Raw genomic sequence first — 21836 nt, 5'->3', positions numbered from 1 at the left:
GGCAAAGAAAGAGGGTAGACAGTTATGTCTGCCCGTAGAAAATTATGGATCTACCTACTCCACTCCAATCTCATCAGTCATCCCGTGATCATGGCACTTGCAACAGTGTCGAAATATCGGGAGTCTCATATCCCTGATTTAAACGCGGTAAGAACCCGTTATTATGTGTTTTAATTATGATAATAACCGCGTAAACCTAAAACATTGGTGCTAATTCCTGCAGATGCCAGCTAATTTTATTTTAAGTTATACCTGTCATTTTCTTATCCGCTGAAAAAGAAAGGGACGGGTAATCGACAAGCATAAAATTTATGGAACACACGTCAATTTTAAGCACAAATCTAAACCAACCGTCTAAAAATTTTACATCAGTCAATAACCCGACACAGTTAAGTAGACAGCACGTCAAACGGATTGCATACCAGCGACGTACCTTTTTGATTCGCCCGGATTATTCATTCATTTACTCATTCTTCCTAAAATGAAGAGCAGTGCTGAAATTAAGATCATCCGTCCCTTTCCTTTTCGACGGATATGAAAATGACGGATATAATATAAGTAATAATTTCAATAAACTTTGTAAGGAAGTTGATCTTGACTTGTTTAACACCGGTTTTGCAGCGGCGAGGAGATTACTCAGTCAAAGGTTTTTTGATGCCTCATCTTCTTTTTATGTTCTTTATTTTAACTTTAATTTGCCTGTGCACAACTCTCTAATATCATATTTACTAGTTTAGGATTATCAGTGGAAACCTGTAATTAGTTTTCAACTGTTATGTTTTTTGTCTACTTTCTGTATTTTATAACTGTTGGTTTTCCTTAAATAAAATAAATAAATAAATAACTTAAAATAAATTGCCTGATTTCTCTCAGGCCATTTAAACCCCCAGGTCCAGTTTTTTACAGAATTCTATACCAGTATAGAGATAAAAAATAACATACAGTGTGATGAGTCAGCATGAGTTGCACCTCGTCCAGTTTCACCAGCTTCCTGACGCACGAGTAACCACCGCTTAGGTCTGAGAGAAGGCCAAGGGTACGCGCTATCATCTGCTCAGACCCGCCCCAGTACTTGAGGTTTGTTATTCTGAAAATATAGAGAATAGGCTAATTCCCAAATAGTCAAAATCAGTTACATTTTACCATCTTCTTCTATCGTGCGGGTTGTGAGGTGAATTACCACCCTCATCAACCCTGGTGTCAGGGTTACTATTGAGCCGCCATGGGCCCCTGACATGGCTCATATAACGACTACGTACTTACATCAGTAAGTAGTAACCGGGACCAACGGCTTAACGTGCCTTCCGAAGCACGGATCATGAGTACAATACTTACATCTTCCTCATGAGCACGGAGAGCAGTTGGCTCTCCTCGTGCAGCCCCAGGACTTCCGACAGCCGCCGGTATACTTTGCTGTTCTTTTGGACTTGTTCGCCGACGTAGATCTTACGAAACTGTTCGAAGAACGACATCATTGCCAGTTCCAGCTTCTCGCAGCCGCCCTGGAATGTATTAATTATAAATGATGATGACGAACAACAATAAGTGATGTGCAATTATTTATTTGTTAAATTCCTACATGCTCATACAATGTGTTCATTACAGGAAGGATCCCAATTCGACAACATCTTAAACATTATAACAATCACAAAAAATTACGTTATAAAATTAAAAATATATTCAACATTCATATTATTCTTATTTTTAAACAAACCCATTTCCATTTTGGGAACTTTTCCACTCTGGGAACATTCCCACTTTAGGAACATTCCCACTTTAGGAACATTCCCACTTTGGGAACATTCCCCTTTGGGAACATACCCACTTTGGGAACATTCCCACTTTGGGAACATTCCCACTTTGGGAACATTCCCACTTTGGGAACTTTCCCACTTTGGGAACATTCCCACTTTGGGAACATTCCCACTTTGGGAACATTCCCACTTTGGGAACATTCCCACTTTGGGAACATTCCCACTTTGGGAACATTCCCACTTTGGGAACATTCCCTCTTTGGGAACATTCCCATTTTGGGAACATTCCCACTTTGGGAACATTCCCGGGAACGGCACATCAAGACGCTGAACTCACCCTGGCCAGCCTGGAGTCGGTGAGGTCCATCAGCTGCAACACGCGGCACACCAGCTCGCCGTCCATGGCGTCGTTCTCGTCACACGTGTTCACCGACGCGCGGCCGCCGATCGCCGCGCCGATAATGTACACCAGCCATGTTAGCTGCCCTAAAAAAAAATTATTAATTTTTCAAAATTGGCTTACATAGCGCTTTTTGAACGTCAAAAAATTAAATTACATATCGTGTAACTAGCTGTAAAACTACTACTACATCGGAATCTGTAACGCTGAGGGAAAGACGTGGCCAGAAAACCTCCCAGCACAGGGCCCTAGTCCTACTGTTTCATGTTTTCCTTTCTTTTCTTTTTAAATCCAGTTTGTATTACATAATATAAAGACTTAAATACAATGGTATTCCAATTACAGTTGGTGGAAGGAAAGTGAAAAATAGAGAGTTTATGTGACCTGTTAACATTGAATCATGTATTGTCAACGACTCTTTTATTTACAATTCTTTTTAGGTAACACAATTGTGGCGGACTCAACTAGTTGGCCACCTAGTTCCGTTCACATGCAACAGATGGCGCCACATTCAATAATGCAGTCTTCAAGCAGGCGTGAAACGCGATATCGAAGTTTACACTGCAAGACGCATATACATTATACAGGGTGTTAGTGACATCGTAACGAAAACTTTGAGGGATGATTCAGACCATGATTCTGAGTTGATATCAAATGGAAGTACTTGGGGTATGGTAGTAAGTACTTGGGGTTTGGTAGTAAGTACTTGGGGTATGGTAGTAAGTACTTGGGGTATGGTAGTAAGTACTTGGGGTATGGTAGTAAGTACTTGGTGTATGGTAGTAAGTACTTGGGGTATGGTAGTAAGTACTTGGGGTATGGTAGTAAGTACTTGGGGTATGGTAGTAAGTACTTGGGGTTTGGTAGTAAGTACTTGGGGTATGGTAGTAAGTACTTGGGGTTTGGTAGTAAGTACTTGGGGTATGGTAGTAAGTACTTGGGGTATGGTAGTAAGTACTTGGGGTATGGTAGTAAGTACTTGGGGTATGGTAGTAAGTACTTGGTGTATGGTAGTAAGTACTTGGGGTATGGTAGTAAGTACTTGGGGTTTGGTAGTAAGTACTTGGGGTATGGTAGTAAGTACTTGGGGTATGGTAGTAAGTACTTGGGGTATGGTAGTAAGTACTTGGTGTATGGTAGTAAGTACTTGGGGTATGGTAGTAAGTACTTGGGGTTTGGTAGTAAGTACTTGGGGTATGGTAGTAAGTAATTGGGGTTTGGTAGTAAGTACTTGGGGTATGGCAGTAAGTACTTGGGGTTTGGTAGTAAGTACTTGGGGTATGGCAGTAAGTACTAGGGGTATGGTAGTAAGTACTTGGGGTATGGTTGTAAGTACTTGGGGTATGGTAGTTAGTACTTGGGGTATGGTAGTAAGTACTTGGTGTATGGTAGTAAGTACTTGGGGTTTGGTAGTAAGTACTTGGGGTATGGTAGTAAGTACTTGGGGTTTGGTAGTAAGTACTTGGGGTATGGTAGTAAGTACTTGGGGTATGGTAGTAAGTACTTGGGGTATGGTAGTAAGTACTTACTACCATACCCCAAGTACTTACTACCATACCCCAAGTACTTACAACCATACCCCAAGTACTTACTACCATACCCCAAGTACTTACTACCATACCCCAAGTACTTACAACCATACCCCAAGTACTTACTACCATACCCCAAGTACTTCGTACCAAACCCCAAGTACTTACTACCAAACCCCAAGTACTTACTACCATACCCCAAGTACTTACAACCATACCCCAAGTACTTACTACCAAACCCCAAGTACTTACTACCATACCCCAAGTACTTACAACCATACCCCAAGTACTTGGTACCAAACCCCAAGTACTTACTACCATACCGCAAGTACTTACTACCATACCCCAAGTACTTACTACCAAACCCCAAGTACTTACAACCATACCCCAAGTACTTACTACCATACCCCAAGTACTTACTACCATACCCCAAGTACTTACAACCATACCCCAAGTACTTACTACCATACCCCAAGTACTTACTACCAAACCCCAAGTACTTACTACCATACCCCAAGTACTTACTACCATACCCCAAGTACTTACAACCATACCCCAAGTACTTACTACCATACCCCAAGTACTTACTACCATACCCCAAGTACTTACAACCATACCCCAAGTACTTGGTACCAAACCCCAAGTACTTACTACCATACCCCAAGTACTTACAACCACACCCCAAGTACTTACTACCATACCCCAAGTACTTACAACCATACCCCAAGTACTTACTACCATACCCCAAGTACTTACTACCATACCCCAAGTACTTACAACCATACCCCAAGTACTTACTACCATACCCCAAGTACTTACTACCATACCCCAAGTACTTACAACCATACCCCAAGTACTTACTACCATACCCCAAGTACTTACTACCATACCCCAAGTACTTACAACCATACCCCAAGTACTTACAACCATACCCCAAGTACTTACAACCATACCCCAAGTACTTACAACCATACCCCAAGTACTTACTACCATACCCCAAGTACTTACAACCATACCCCAAGTACTTACTACCATACCCCAAGTACTTACAACCATACCCCAAGTACTTACTACCATACCCCAAGTACTTACTACCAAACCCCAAGTACTTACTACCATACCCCAAGTACTTACTACCATACCCCAAGTACTTACTACCATACCCCAAGTACTTACAACCATACCCCAAGTACTTACTGCCATACCCCAAGTACTTACTACCAAACCCCAATTACTTACTACCATACCCCAAGTACTTACTACCATACCCCAAGTACTTACTACCATACCCCAAGTACTTACTACCATACCCCAAGTACTTACAACCATACCCCAAGTACTTACTACCATACCCCAAGTACTTACTACCATACCCCAAGTACTTACTACCATACCCCAAGTACTTGGTACCAAACCCCAAGTACTTACTACCATACCCCAAGTACTTACTACCATACCCCAAGTACTTACAACCATACCCCAAGTACTTGGTACCAAACCCCAAGTACTTACTACCATACCCCAAGTACTTACAACCACACCCCAAGTACTTACAACCATACCCCAAGTACTTACTACCATACCCCAAGTACTTACTACCAAACCCCAAGTACTTACTACCATACCCCAAGTACTTACTACCATACCCCAAGTACTTACTACCATACCCCAAGTACTTGGTACCAAACCCCAAGTACTTACTACCATACCCCAAGTACTTACAACCATACCCCAAGTACTTACTACCATACCCCAAGTACTTACTACCATACCCCAAGTACTTACTACCATACCCCAAGTACTTACTACCATACCCCAAGTACTTACTACCAAACCCCAAGTACTTACTACCAAACCCCAAGTACTTACTACCATACCCCAAGTACTTACTACCATACCCCAAGTACTTACTACCATACCCCAAGTACTTACAACCATACCCCAAGTACTTGGTACCATACCCCAAGTACTTACTACCATACCCCAAGTACTTACAACCACACCCCAAGTACTTACTACCATACCCCAAGTACTTACAACCATACCCCAAGTACTTACTACCATACCCCAAGTACTTACTACCATACCCCAAGTACTTACAACCATACCCCAAGTACTTACTACCATACCCCAAGTACTTACTACCATACCCCAAGTACTTACAACCATACCCCAAGTACTTACTACCATACCCCAAGTACTTACAACCATACCCCAAGTACTTACTACCATACCCCAAGTACTTACTACCATACCCCAAGTACTTACAACCATACCCCAAGTACTTACTACCATACCCCAAGTACTTACAACCATACCCCAAGTACTTACAACCATACCCCAAGTACTTACAACCATACCCCAAGTACTTACTACCATACCCCAAGTACTTACTACCATACCCCAAGTACTTGGTACCAAACCCCAAGTACTTACTACCATACCCCAAGTACTTACAACCATACCCCAAGTACTTGGTACCAAACCCCAAGTACTTACTACCATACCCCAAGTACTTACTACCATACCCCAAGTACTTACTACCATACCCCAAGTACTTACTACCATACCCCAAGTACTTACAACCATACCCCAAGTACTTACAACCATACCCCAAGTACTTGGTACCAAACCCCAAGTACTTACAACCATACCCCAAGTACTTACTACCATACCCCAAGTACTTACTACCATACCCCAAGTACTTACAACCATACCCCAAGTACTTACTACCATACCCCAAGTACTTACTACCAAACCCCAAGTACTTACTACCATACCCCAAGTACTTACTACCATACCCCAAGTACTTACAACCACACCCCAAGTACTTACTACCATACCCCAAGTACTTACAACCATACCCCAAGTACTTACTACCATACCCCAAGTACTTACTACCATACCCCAAGTACTTACTACCAAACCCCAAGTACTTACTACCAAACCCCAAGTACTTACTACCATACCCCAAGTACTTACAACCATACCCCAAGTACTTACTACCATACCCCAAGTACTTACAACCATACCCCAAGTACTTACTACCATACCCCAAGTACTTACTATCAAACCCCAAGTACTTACTACCAAACCCCAAGTACTTACTACCATACCCCAAGTACTTACAACCATACCCCAAGTACTTACTACCATACCCCAAGTACTTACAACCATACCCCAAGTACTTACTACCAAACCCCAAGTACTTACTACCATACCCCAAGTACTTACTACCATACCCCAAGTACTTACTACCAAACCCCAAGTACTTACAACCATACCCCAAGTACTTACTACCATACCCCAAGTACTTACTACCATACCCCAAGTACTTACTACCATACCCCAAGTACTTGGTACCAAACCCCAAGTACTTACTACCATACCCCAAGTACTTACTACCATACCCCAAGTACTTACTACCATACCCCAAGTACTTACTACCAAACCCCAAGTACTTACTACCATACCCCAAGTACTTACTACCATACCCCAAGTACTTGGTACCAAACCCCAAGTACTTACTACCATACCCCAAGTACTTACTACCATACCCGTAGTTTATATTTTAATTGTCAGCTCGATCAGATATAATTGTGACAAGTCTATTCGCTGATGTAACGTATAACAATAATCTTAAGTGTAAAAAATCTTGTTATGTGCGACACTAAGACTAAGACGCCGCGGGGACTGTGCGGGTGTGCGGGGCGACCCCGCCTCCGCGGCTCACCTCATGCCCCGATTGCCATGTCGACCTGTCGTCTACAGTACCTACATTCATTTAAAAGGTGTGTTGATTTTGCAGTTTCTTGCCATTTTTTCTTCTCAGCGAAATCACGTAAATTCAAAAATGTTATCAATTTAATTAACCTTCAACAAGTCGATGATGCTGTTGAGTTGATGAGTTGCTGATGTAAGTAAGTAGTCGCTACATGAGCCATGTCAGGGGCCTTTGGCGGTTCAATAGTAACCCTGACACCAGGGTTGATGAGGTTAGTACTCCTCACAATCCACAGGATAGAAGAACAAGTAGATTCTGATGAAATTCTTGTCTAAAACGAGGTCTTCTTCTTCTATCGTGTGGGTTGTGAGGTGGAATGCCAACCTCATCAACCCTGGTGGTAAAACGAGGTGTTTTGCATGAAGTGTCCGGCGTGTGGCTGACATACCTTGCAGCACGCGCGTCTGCTGCGGCGTGGTGTCCACGCTGTATGCGGCGGCGGCGCGGTCGAAGTGCGCCACGAGCAGTTGGCAGGTCTTCCCGTACTCGCAGCGCCCTATCACGGACAGCTGCTCCAACTGCTGCTGGACTGTGCCGACGTCGTCCAGGGGGTCTTCTAATCCGTCCCTGCAAGATTTGTTATGTTAGTGGGCTCTGTTTTCCGCATTTAGACTCTAAGATGGCCCATTATGCGTGTAATTGTTAACTACGTAAGCCAACCAATCTCCTTCCAAAAGCTCAGAAGCCTCCTGGGGTTTTCACAGGCTTCGTGGAGCGACCGCATTCCTTTGAGGATTTTTACCCGTTGTGCTGACACTCCCGTGCATTCCAGGATTACATGGGGGGCAGTTTCTTCTGCGTCCAGACAGCCTCTGCAAAGTGGGCTGTCCGTTATCCCTAAGTTAAATAGGTGCTTGTTGAGTGGGCAGTGACCCGTTATACTGCCCACCCCTGGGCACTTGGGGTTGTCCCAAGAACTTGGGGTTGTCCCAAGTACTTGGAGTTGTCCCAAGTCGTGTAGACCGCGTACGTGGGTGTGGTCGGCGCACACTTGTCCAGCCATTCAGTGACGCCGCGTTCTGCCGCGGCCAAATGGTGCCACGCGTAGGGTTGTCTGAGTTGGTACACAACATACACACACAGTAGCGTTAGTTACGTTGTTACTGACATCGTAACGAATACTGAGGGGGATGATTCAGCTCATTATTCAGAGTTAATATCAAGTGGAATTTTTCATCGCAAAAGTATAGAGTTGAAAATAATTTAAAAAAACTAAAAAGAAAAACATGAATTTTGCGACGGAAAATTCCACTTGATATCAACTCAGAATCATGGCCTGAGTATTCGTCACGATGTCACTAGCATCCTATATATTTTCATTAGAAGACGTCGAAATGTCTTACGAAATGTGTGTTACCTGACAAGGACAGTGACCGACTCGAGCCTTGAGTTAATGTAGGCGGCTGTGACCCCGGGCGCGTACGCCTCCAGCATGTGGGGCTCCGCTGCCTTCACATAAGGCACTGACGCCACCATGCGTTGCCATAGCGACAGCAGGTAGTGCACTGAGTTCGGCGCGAACTGCCACATCTGGGGGTTGAGAAAAAAGAACACAACATATAAACCGTTGATCCCGGTTACTACTTACTGATGTGAGTAATCGTTACATGAGCCATTTCAGGGGCCTTTCGCGGCTCAGTAGTAACCCTGACCAGGGTTGATGACGTTGGTAATCCACTCGCAACCCGCAAGATAGAAGAGGAGATAACATACAGGGTGTTAGTGACATCGTAACGAATACTCAGGGGGATGATTCGGACCATGATTCTGAGTTAATATCAGGTGGAATTTTTCGTCGCAAAATTCATGATTTTTTTTTAGTTTTTTAAAATTATTTTCAATTCTATACTTTTGCGATGGAAAATTCCACTTGATATTAACTCAGAATAATCAGCTGAATCATCCCCCTCAGTATTCGTTACGATGTCACTTACACCCCGCACAAGTACATACGGTAGCCATACAAGTAGGTATGGGTGTTAATGACACCGCAACGACAACGACAAGTGGAATTTTCAGTCTGAATATTCATGAAAATTTTTGTGTTATTTTTAATTATTTTCAGTTCTATACTTTTGCGACGGAAAATTCCACTTGATATCATCTCAGAATCATGGCCTCAATCACCCCTCAAAGTTTTCGTTACGATGTCACTAACACCCTGTATACATATACGTGACATCGTAACGAAATCTTTGAGGGATGATTCAGCTCATTATTCAGAATTAATATCAAGTAGAATTTTCCATCGCAATAGTATAGAATTGAAAATAATAAAAAAAAAAACAGAAAAAAAACTTGAATTTTGCGACAAATTCCACTTGATATAACTCAGAATCATGGTCTGAATCATCCCCCTCAGTATTCGTTACGATGTCACTAACACCCTGTAAACTCGAGGAGATCAATAAAATTGCCTTGCTCGCTGCCAAACTGGCGACCCTGCCGCTACTTATTTTTTTGACGTGACTTATTGTAGATTTGCCGCAGATGGCATTAACTATGTAGCGGACCCAACTAGTTGGCCACCTAGTTCCGCCCACATGCAACAGATGGCGCCACATTCAATAATGCAGTCTTCAAGCGGTCGTGAAACACGATCGAAGTTTACACGGCAAGACGCATATATACAACTTCCAACACAACACTGTTGGATCGTCGATCCCTAGTCACACTACCAACCTGTGGCTAGCGGGGTACTATGTTCAGTTCGGTACCCCGAAAAACATACTTTGGCACACCCACGCCGCCAAAACTACTTGGCCGCACAAATGGGGAGCGCTGAAGGCTAAACCCTGCCGCGACATACCTGTAGGCTCTGTACGGTAAACTTTGCGATGTGTTCGATGAGCCGCGGGTAATTGTCTACCATGACGAGCTCGCCGAGCTGGTAGTTTGTCTTCAGCCGGGCGAGGAGGCGGCAGAACTCGTGGTAATTCGTCGGGTCTTGTAAGCCCTGCGGATGATAACGTATTTAGTTTACTCCATAAAAAAAAACCTTGGTACAGTTTGCCGTGTTACACCATGCAAAAAGTTTAAAAATAACTTAAAAAAAATCCTCTGAGAAAAGTTTTTACACACTGCAAGAGTTTACTTACATGATACGTCTTACATGATAAATAGTCTGTAAGTGATGTAGATTTTGTTGTTATTAATAGTTTTTAAGATTTTCACAGTTATTTTTAGATTAAGTTTGTTTAATGTTAAGTACTTATTAATTTTTTTTATTTTTTTTTTGTATTTCTGGCCTAATGTAGTTTCTTGATATTTTTGTTTGTTTTTGCTATACCCTCCCGGGTCTATATGTGGTACTATAATATTTATAACAACTGTTTACCATATGGTGTGCAATAAATACTTTGACTTTGCATGCCAGCGTGACAGACATTCCTCGCTCCCTAACTTTTTACCGACGTCATCATCATCATCATCATCAGCCGTACGACACCCACTGCTGGGCATAGGCCTCCTCCCGACGACGTAAATAGACTAAAATGTCACTAAAACTAGTTTCTTTATTGTGTATAGGGTATTTGTGTTTAAATGTCTGGTGTTCAGAATTAATGTCTAGCGGTTCATTGATCGTTGTATTTAGTGTCTGTTGTATTAGTGTCTAGTGTTTTTATCGTCTTATTGACTGGTGTAGTTAGTCTCTATTGTATTAGTGACAAGTGTCTTTAGCGTCTCATTGACTGGTGTATTTAGTCTCTAATGTATTAGTATCTAGTGTCTTTTGGACTGGTGTATTTAGTGTCTATTGTATTAGTGACTAGTGTCTTTAGTATCTATTGTATTAGTGACAAGTGTCTTAAGCGTCTAAATGTCTATTATATTAGTGTCAAAGGCCTTTAGCGTCTAACTGACTGGTCTCTTTCAGTGTCTAGTGTCTTTACTGACTAGTGACTGACAGTGTCTAGTGCGAGGTGCGTACCTGTGTGTTCTCCAGTATCCTGACGACGCCGGCGGCGAGTCTGTTGAGGAACTTGGCCCGCTCGTTGTTGCTGAACAGTGAGCGTCGCACGCTGGCCAGCTGCACTAGACACGCTAGCGCAAGGCTGGCCAGTGCGCCGCCTAGAGCGTGGTAAAGCTCGAAGAATAAGTCTAGAGTTGCCGATTCTAGGAACGTGGGACGCCACGATGTCGGGATCTGTGGAAGAACGGGTGAATAATTAATTTTAATATTGCAGAAATGTTATATGCAGGGTGCTAGTGACATCGTAACGAATACTGAGGGGGGTGATTCGGAATTCTGAGTTGATATCAAGTGAAATTTTCCGTCGCAAAATTCATGATATTTTGTATCTTTTTATAATATTTTCAATTTTTGAAGTTTACTTGATATTAAGGTGATTCGTTTTCCATACAAAAGTTGATGCAGTGCTACAGGAAAACGGATAGAGGAATATTGTTATAAAACCGATAAATAGTAATATTTTGGTGTATTATTTTCGCAAACTAACAAAAATTTAGGGTCCGAATACGAGAAGTACCATATTTCAGACCCTCAATTTTGATCAATTCTACATTTGTAGTGGTGCAGATTACAGTGTATTTGCTGAGCGTGTAGAGGTGTCAATGTTAGTTTGTGTGCGTGATAGTTTTTTTTCTCTAAAGGCTTTGACTACTTGACAAGTGTAATAGAATGTCAGTGACAATTTATAAAGAGATTTTGTATGAAGAGAATAAATATAAATAAAAAACTAAAAATACTACAATCTGAGAAAAGGAATATTGGAAACATATTTTTGTTTTAACGCATATTATTTAAACATTTTTAAATAATGGGTAAGTACCGTGTTTTAAAAGAGGACATTATATCATAATAAAAAATCAATACATAAAATGAAATAGCTGTATGGGCATAGTTCCCTTTGCCTTACCCTTCGGGGAAAACCAAATCAAAAAAAAAGTTGTTGCATTTGCCGGCCTAAATAGTAGTCATTTATAATCAATTGTTTTTCCATCCAACATACAGATTTATTTATATTCTCTTTGCCGCGGACTTTTTGGTGGGAACGGGAACGGGAAGGTTGCTTTCTTCATTGAATAATCTAAATAATCAATACGAAGTGGTGTTTTGTAGTTAATGATCACATTAAGTGAGTCGGAAAACATTCCTGATAGTATTATTAAATCGGAATATTCAATAAACAAAGTGTACCTATCTATTTTCGCTTTGCGCCAACAAGCCGCTTACTTCGTTTGGGGTTCGGAGTAGGAGTCTGCTCCGAGGGTGGGGGCTTAGGTTTCATCATTTCATTAATCATCATCAAGAAAAAAAAACACAAGACATGGCTGTATGGGCACAGTTCCCTTTGCCTTGCCCTTTGGGAAAAAAAAATAAGATAAATTTTGAAATTCTTATGTATATTAAACAAACATCACAGACATCATGACAGATCTAAAACTAACGAAAATCTTTTTTCTTTTTTCTATTTGACTTATTTATGAATTTTAATCAAGAAAACGTGATAATAAGTTCGACAGCAACCAGTTCAGGTCCCCGAAACAGCCCATTTCAGGCCGCGTATATAATGGAAATACTACTTCAATACGTCCCAGCCTCGTCTTTTTTTAACGTCCTCGTTAAAAAAAGACGTCCTAATCTGAACTAACTAACCTAACAATAAACACCACGCGTAAATATAAGTCCAGAAATGCGCTGCAAGTCGTCTGGACTGGGCGCGAAAACAACATAGAATTCGATTAGCTGCTAAGTGTCCCCCATGCTATCACCAGCTGTCACTGACATACGAATGAAGTCCCGCGGATTTTATTGGAACTAAATGACAAGTCATAATAATTATATGCGGATACTGCGACATCAGCGCCGTGCTTGCGGGACGTCCTGAAGCGCTATTACATCTTTCAAACGCGATGCGACAAAGTTTGAACCGACGCAATTTAGGAAAAATCTACCTTATTATTACTGTACTGTGATCGTTATTTGTAAAATCATACAATACATATACACAATTCTTTATACACAATATAATTATTATGACATATTGTGGACTTTTCGGTAGACCTACAAAAAAGGAACAATTCAACCATACGTTGTTTTGTTATATCTCAATGGGCTCAGGCAGCGTTTTCGCCGAAAGCTCCAAGTCGGCTATATTTGTAACGATAATTATGTTTGACATTCATCATCATTTTTGAACCATTTTATACAAAAAAAAAAATACTTGTATAAATTATATACCCTAAAGCACGCCCATGAATCACTCTACTCATTGGTGAAAACCGTATGTAAAGCCGTTCAGTAGTTTTTTAGTTAGCCGCATGTTCACTGATGCGATTAATGCCTGTTAGAATTTTACAAAATAAAAAATACGGAAATTACGGAAGGTACTTTAGTGCAAAGTACATTATTGTATAATTATAATATTATTGGTAAAAGTGATACTTTTTGAAAATTCCGTAATAAATAGACGGGTTTGCCAAATTCAATTGTAACAAAAATACAAAAAGTAAAAACAATTAAAATATGCACTTGGGTTTGAACCGTGAAACTTAAGAATGGCGGCGACTGCTTTACCAAATGCGCCATTTAGAAGTTAGAAGTAGACTTCAAATTATGCATCTCTTTTAATAGCTAACCTAGTTCGCATGTGTGTGTGACAGTTTCGTGTTTGTACACAAATTGAAATGACACCAACTTTTGATGCAATGTTTCAACATGATATCTGCAGTAAATACTTCAAAATTGTAGCTTAACTTAAAGATAATGTATGTAAGATTTCGCCACCTAACAGTTCACTGGGACAGAACTCAACACTAAACGAATAAATGGAAAAAAATACGAAAACTGCAGAAGTAACGCCATCTGTTGACGCAGCGTTACCTAGCTGACTGAAACGCATCACCTTAACTCAAAATAACTAAGTTACGATGTCACTTACACCCCGTACAAGGGTGTTAGTGACACCGTAACAAACACTGAGAGGGATGATTCAGACCATGATTCTGTGCTGATGTAAGTGGAAATTCCTGTCGGAAAATTCATGAAAATGTTAGTCGTTTTTTTAATTATTTTCAGTTTACACTTGATATCCACTCATAACCATGGTCTGAATCATTCCTCAAAATTTTCTATACGATTACATACAGGTAGCCTTACAAGTACGTATGGGTGTTAGTGACATCGAAACGAATACTTTAGGGGATGAATCAGACCATGATTCATGATGATGAGTTGATATCAAGTAGATTTTCCTACTATCTGTTTTCTTTGTATGTTTCTTGTGTCTGTTTCATTGTGTACAAGTAAATAAATAAATATTTTTTTCTTTGTATGATTGTTTTTTTGCGTTTTTTGACATTATGGTTGTATGGTTGTAGTTGTATGCATAGTTTGTACCCGCAATCTTTCAATATTTTTTTTTTTACCTTTTTCCTCACCTTATGGTTGTCTGGAAGAAATCGCTTTAAGCGATAAGGCCGCCATTTGCCATGTACTTAGTTAAGAGACTTTTTTGTAATTATTTCTTTTTATTTTGGTGCAATAAAGTGTATTTGTATTGTATTGTATTGTATGGTTTTTTTAACTGATTCGTTTCATTTTTCACAAGTGTGTAGTGTCTTTAGTGTCTTAGTAACTGGTGTATTTAGTGTCTATTGCATTAGTGTCTAGTGTTTTATTGACTGGTGTATATATTGTATAGTGTCTTTAGTGTCTTAGTAACTGGTGTATTTAGTGTCTATTGCATTAGTGTCTAGTGTTTTATTGACTGGTGTATATATTGTATAGTGTTTTCAGCATCTTAGTAACTGGTGTATTTAGTGTCTATTGTATTAGTGTCTAGTGTTTTATTGACTGGTGTATATAGTGTCTAGTGTTTTCAGCATCTTAGTAACTGGTGTATTTAGTGTCTATTGTATTAGTGTCTAGTGTTTTATTGACTGGTTTATATATTGTATAGTATTTTCAGCATCTTAGTAACTGGTGTATTTAGTATCAATTGTATAAGTGTCTAGTGTCTTATTGACTGGTGTATATAGTGTCTAGTATTTTCAGCGTCTTAGTAACTGGGGTATAAAATTACCTGTACGTCATTCTCCTGTGGGTATAAAGTTACCTGTACGGTGCAGAGATCGTCGGAGGATTCGTCACTTGTGGTGCCAATGAAGTCGAATGTGAGGCAGTTGTGCGCGAGCCGCAGCAGCGCCGCCACCAGCGCGTGCTGCGACCCGTCTGACAGGTCCAGTGACTTGCCGCGCGCCGCGCCCAGCAGCGAGCAAGAGAGACGGAACATCTCAAACAGCTGACTGTCCCTGTCGACACACGTATTACACATTCAAATGTTTTATTTCGGAATATAGACGGTAACTAAACACCTAGTCCACAAAAGGAAAAGGTGATCTGATGTATGTAATATTTATGTATGTGTATGTACTAGTCCATACACATTCACGAAAAAGCACACTGTGACGTCATAGAAAAACGTGATAAAATGTCGGACTTATTATTACATTTTTATTAATTAAAATTCATAAAAAAGTAAATGGAAAAAAAGAAAAAGTTTGTCGTGAGTTTTACGTACGGTCACGAGTACTAACATGTATATACTTTAAACCCATGTCACAATAACTTTTTTGACAAACCGTAAGTCTCATTAACTGTCAAATTATGATAATTAAAGCACATAATGGCCCCGATTCCTGGAGACACCGCCTAATTTTATTTTAAGTTATATCCGTCATTTTCATATCCGTCGAAAAGGAAAGGGACGGATGATTCACAGCTCTTAATTTTAGGAAGAATGAGTAAATGAATGTGTCGGGTTATTGACTGATGTAAAATTTTTAGACGGTTGGTTTAGATTTGTGCTTAAAATTGACGTGTGTTCCATAAATTTTATGCTTGTTGATTACCCGTCCCTTTCCTTTTCGGCGGATAAGAAAATGACAGATATAACTTAAAACAAAATTAGATGGTATTTACAGGAATTAGCACCAATAACGGGTTCTTACCGCGTTTAAATGGGGATATGAGACTCCCGATATAACCGCGCAAACTTAAAACAATGTCAAATTATGATAGTGCGACAGGGTTCTAAAGTGGGTACATGATATTGCTCATGACTGTACACGACCCGATTTCTACCAGGCGACCACAGGGAGGATGACCTCAAGCTATACGCTAGAGAGATGATGAATAATTGGCTACCTGAACGCGGAGGCAATCTTCCTGTGCTTGGCGAGCGACCGGTTTGCGTCTGCCTCCGACACCTGGTTCATCTCCAGCACCAGCTGGGACAGGAGCTGCACGCCGATGGTGCACACTTCTGCTGGTCCCTGGACAGACACAACAAAATATAGTACGCGAGTTAGTAGCAATATCATCCTGGACGCATTGGGCTCACGATCCGGAGGTCCTGGGTTCGATTCCCGGTGGGGACATATCACAAAAATTATTTTGTGATCCCCAGTTTGGTTAGGACAGTACAGGCTGATCACCTGATTGTCGGAGAAGTAAGATCCGTGCTTCGGAAGGCTGATGCAAGTTAGTAGTCGTTACATCAGCCATGTCAGGTGCCTTTGGCGGTTCAATAGTAACCCTGACACCAGGGATGATGGGGTTGGTAATCCACCTCACAACCCACACGATAAAAGAAGCTCAAATGTAGGTGGCAGCACTATTGAGTGTTCCTAAATTTTGACAGTTCTCAAATTCAATTCAATTCTACGTCATACAAGGTGTTAGTGACATCGTAACGAAAAGTTTGAGGGATGATTCATGCCATGATTCTGACTTGATATCAAGTGGAATTTTCCGTCGCAAAAGTATGGAACAAAAAAAAAAAAGTAAATGAATTTTCCGACAATAAATTCCATTTGATATCAACTCAAAATCATGGTCGGAATCATCCCCCTCAGTATTCGTTACGGTGTCACTAACACCCATACCTACTTGTATGGCTACCTGTATGTACTGGTACGGGGTGTAAGTGTCATCGTAACGAATACTGAGAGCAATCTGCAGGTATTCAATATTGCTGCTTTCTGTAGAAGAATGTACGTGTCGGGTGGTAAGTTTAGGGTTTTGAGAGATAGGTGCAGCTGTTTTGGTATCACTCCTGTCGTCGAGAGCACGATCGGGACTATTGTTACTTTCTGAAGGTGCCAAAGTCGGGTCATTTCATATTTTAGTTCAGTGTATTTTATTATAATGTAGCTTACCTGTAAGAAGCTGGCGATATCGTTCATCACGTTTTGGAACACCAGCTCTTCCTTGACCATGTCGAACCACCCCAGCTTCGTGATCCGTGCGAATAACGACACCAACGCCTGCGGGGAAATATAATGTACAGGGTAATATACTGTGGGAGTGGAATTCTCTGCCGTCTTCTGTATTTCCGAATGCATATAACCCGGGTGCTTTCCAAGCCAGAGTGAACAGACACGTGAATGTCTGCGGCACGCTGAGAGGTGAGGATATGGTATCCCGACGTGCCGGCAGAGTAGGGGAATGATTGGTGATGACGATGATAAAGTAGAAGCAACAACAAAGTCACAAAAATAATAGTTCACAATATACACATTTCACAAAAGAATCAAGACTAAGGATTTAGAGGGCACGGCCCTAAACAGTATAATATACTTGTTGTTTTAATGAAGGTCCGGGATGCAGTGAGTCAAAAGTGAGTAAAATGAAAGGAAATGCGAATGGAATGGAATGAGAATTTCGTAATTTAAAATGATGATGGTCCGAACAAAAGGCCAGTATGTGCAGAGTTTGTACTCTGCTACATGTCTGAGGCCAAGAGCAAACCCATTGTCAACAGACAGCGCCATCTTTAGAGTAAAAATAGAACTTTACTAACGCCCTCTAGTCTCGTTGCGCTGTATTACTTGCTTAACAACTAGACGAGAAGGCAACCATCAACAACGCTGCGCATACGCACTCGTTAGCATATTAATACCTCATAATTCTGTAAGAGGGCGATATATATTATATTATAAGAAGAAATAAACCCGTTCAGAAGCAAGATCCCTTTGTCTAGACAATTTTTCCCCATTTCCCAGTATCAGTGAAAATACAACATTCATTTTGGTGACCCCGTGAACACGCCCATTGAAATAACTGGAGTCAACTGTGGGCACATCGATTCTTCAACGATACTTGAAGAAATACGACCATCGAAATACGGGACACGCCATCGACACGTGGCTTCTCGTATCTTCACAAGAAAAATCCCGTCAATACCAAGGGAAAGTGGAAGATTGTGCATTAATCGACGATATTACTGCGAGACACATAATATCTCAGCGAGAAACCAACCGATATAAGATTTCTATAATATAGAAGAAATTATATCCAGAGATGTACCTACCAAGGATTTTGCAGGGCGGCGTTGGAGTAATCTGCACGAGTAGAAGGAAAGTCGACAGGTATTCGGCAGGTTACTATTACCAAGTAAGTGGCTGGTTTATTTATAAAGGGAATTTATAGTTATTTCTATCATAAAAACCTATTTGAGTTCGGTACATTCTCTAGTTAAGTTTCAATATAATTTACAAACATATCTATTTATCGTCATCAGATATGGATTCAGATAATGAAACCAGTTCTGGAACGATAGTTCAGAGTAATATGTTGAAAGATTTAATCAAGCGAAGGGGAATAGAAAAGGGCAAACTAACTTTATTCAAAAAACATTTCGTAAAACTTGATCCTAAGTTATTGTCAGCTGAACAATCATTAGATCTTGAATTACGCATAGAAAAAATAACATCAGTGTTTAATCAGTTTGAACAAATTCAGGATAGGATTGAGACCCTCAGTACTGACTTAGATAAGGAGCTTGAGGAGAGGGAGGCATTTCAAAATACCTATTACGAGTACATTTCCAAAGCAAAGGGTTATTTGAAAAAACATACTTCAGAGGCCAATTTGTATAATACTAATAATCAGCAATGTCATCCTCTTCCAGAGGCAAATGACTCAATAAAGTACCCAGACATTTCATTGCCGTCGTTTTCAGGTAACATCACCCAGTGGATTGAATTCAGAGATACTTTCGACGCACTTGTAAACCAAACCACTTTGAAATCAATCCAAAAGTTTAAATACTTACGTGGCTGTTTGAAAGGTAACGCTTTGGAGGTGATAAGTTCACTGGAATACTCAGAGGAAAGTTATTCAATAGCTTGGCAGCTTCTTTGCGAGCGTTACAATAATCCTAGAGTGCTTGTTTATAATCACCTAAAGGCGCTATTTCATATTGACAATGTTCCTAGCACTCCTACAGCATTACGAAGCCTAGCAGATAATATATCAAAACATTTACGTACCTTAAAGTCGCTTAACATATCCATTGAAGGCTGGGATCTGCTTGTCATCTTCTTTTTAGCAGCAAAACTCGAATTACCTATTCAACGTAAATGGGAAGAGAGGACTAACATGCGTGAACTACCAACATTACAGGAGTTTAAGTCATTCTTGCGGAGTCGGGCTGATCTCCAGGAAGCACTGGATCTGCCCAGGATCAGCTCCAGTGAAGAGGGGCTTGTGGCGCACGTTGCTACGCCTAGGAAGGCCTTGGTGATCACGTCCGCTCCTGGTTCCAGTTCCCGTTCCAAGGTAGAAAATTATAATACCTACCGTAGTCGATGCCCTAATTGCAAGGAAGGTCATTATATCAACCAATGCACTAAGTTTTTGGCTCTGAACACACAGTCACGCTTTCGATTAGTAAAAAGGCTGGGCCTTTGTGTGAACTGTTTAGGTTCTAATCATATCCTACCAAATTGTAAGGCTTCACGCTGCCGTACCTGTAAGGGCAAGCATCATACCTTGCTACATATCAATCAACAGAGAACCAATAATGATTCCCAAACAGCTACACCAACACTTAGTACTATGCATAACCCTGAAGCTATACAATCCTTTAATTCTGAGACAGGATCTCAAACTGTCAACTTATTAACCAATCAACAAGTAGAAACCGGTACGTTCGATAGTGTCGGCAATAATATACCTATACAACCAAAACCAGTTATTTTGTCGACGGCGCGTATTAATGTCCGTGACAGTAATGATCAATTACATTCGATGCGAGCTTTGTTAGACTCAGGCTCACAGTCTAACTACATTAGGCAAGGTGCTTACGATTTGTTAAAATTACCAACACAAGATATAAACATGGAAGTTATTGGATTTAACGAAAATGTTACCAAAATAAATAAGCTATGTAATCTAACGATACACTCGATGGATAATACTTTTTCTACCAATTTGTCTTGCTTCATTGTCCCGAGTATTTGTACAATACCTACTTACCCATCTAGTACCCAAATATTTAATATTCCACCACGATTTAATCTTGCAGATATTTCGTTTTACGATGGTGGCGAGGTAGATTTAATTATCGGTGCTGAATTATTTTACCAATTGCTTTGTATCGGTCAGCATCGGCTAGGAGATGGTTTACCTATTTTACAAAGAACCCGATTAGGTTGGGTGGTTTCGGGCTGCATGCCGGCAAATATACCTAAACAAGTGCGCTGCAATTTTATTGTTAACTCGAATAATATTTTATCTGGATGTAACGACTTGGAAAACATCACAATTCCAAATGATGATTTGATACAGTGTGAGAAAATATTCGCAAATCATACACGAACCTCCGATGGAAATTTCGTTGTCACATTACCTTTACAAGAACCCGTAGCTTCTCTTGGATTATCACGTCCTATTGTTTATAAACGATTCAAATCTCTAGAAACAAAATTCGAAAAAGATCCTTCGTATAAGAAAAAATACGTGGATTTTATGAACGACTTTAAACAGTCAGGGCACATGACAATAAAAAATACGTCAGAACCCTGTAACTACTTGCCGCACCATGCAGTCTTAACTCCACAAAAAACCACGACGCCCCTCAGGGTAGTTTTCGATGCGTCTTTTAAAACCGACACGGGAAAATCTTTAAATGATATCCAGTATAAGGGCGCAATTAACCAGGATAATTTGGAAAATATACTAATTCGCTTTCGAAAATACAAGTTCGTTGTCAGTGCAGATATCGAAAAAATGTATAGAAGAATATACATTAATCCTAAACAACAAAATCTACAGTGTATCTTGTGGCGCGAAAACCCCACAGATCCACTACTTACCTATAAACTTACCACACTTAGTTTTGGCCTGAAGTGCGCTCCTTATCTAGCGACTCGTTGTTTACAACAGCTCGCGGATGAGAACAAAGAATCGTTTCCGACCGCGGCTTCGGCAATATCAACCAGTTATTATATGGATGATATGTTGCATGGTGACGATTGTGAACAAAGATTGATCGAAACTATGGTACAAATAGATAAAATTCTAAAAAGCGCGAATTTTCACTTAAGAAAATGGAAGT

At 40.5% G+C, this 21836-nt stretch overlaps 3 protein-coding genes across 6 annotated transcripts in view; 1 reads left to right on the top strand and 2 right to left on the bottom strand.

Moving 5' to 3' along the window:
- Positions 1-21836, top strand: part of LOC126378861 (ATP synthase subunit beta, mitochondrial-like) — a 108119-nt gene that overhangs the window by 56949 nt on the left and 29334 nt on the right. The window lies entirely within an intron of this gene.
- LOC126378820 (exportin-7-A) overlaps positions 1-21836 on the bottom strand; it is a 52659-nt gene that overhangs the window by 20088 nt on the left and 10735 nt on the right. The window contains exons 5-14 of the mRNA XM_050027239.1: positions 17653-17760; positions 16640-16767; positions 15549-15744; positions 11399-11614; positions 10277-10423; positions 8825-8997; positions 7856-8034; positions 2092-2240; positions 1336-1502; positions 943-1087 (exon numbers count right to left, since the gene is read on the bottom strand). Coding sequence (XP_049883196.1) covers positions 943-1087; positions 1336-1502; positions 2092-2240; positions 7856-8034; positions 8825-8997; positions 10277-10423; positions 11399-11614; positions 15549-15744; positions 16640-16767; positions 17653-17760 — 1608 coding nt within the window. The remainder of the gene's footprint in view (positions 1-942; positions 1088-1335; positions 1503-2091; positions 2241-7855; positions 8035-8824; positions 8998-10276; positions 10424-11398; positions 11615-15548; positions 15745-16639; positions 16768-17652; positions 17761-21836) is intronic.
- LOC126378831 (gastrula zinc finger protein XlCGF57.1-like) overlaps positions 9797-21836 on the bottom strand; it is a 119210-nt gene continuing 107170 nt past the window's right edge. The window contains exon 7 of the transcript XR_007568146.1: positions 9797-9854. The gene's annotated coding sequence lies outside the window, so the exon portion shown is untranslated. The remainder of the gene's footprint in view (positions 9855-21836) is intronic.

This window comes from Pectinophora gossypiella, chromosome 27 (assembly GCF_024362695.1).
Source record: "Pectinophora gossypiella chromosome 27, ilPecGoss1.1, whole genome shotgun sequence".
Lineage (NCBI taxonomy): Eukaryota > Metazoa > Arthropoda > Insecta > Lepidoptera > Gelechiidae > Pectinophora > Pectinophora gossypiella.
Note: the sequence above shows the minus strand (reverse complement) of the source record. Positions and strands in the feature narration are given on the sequence as shown.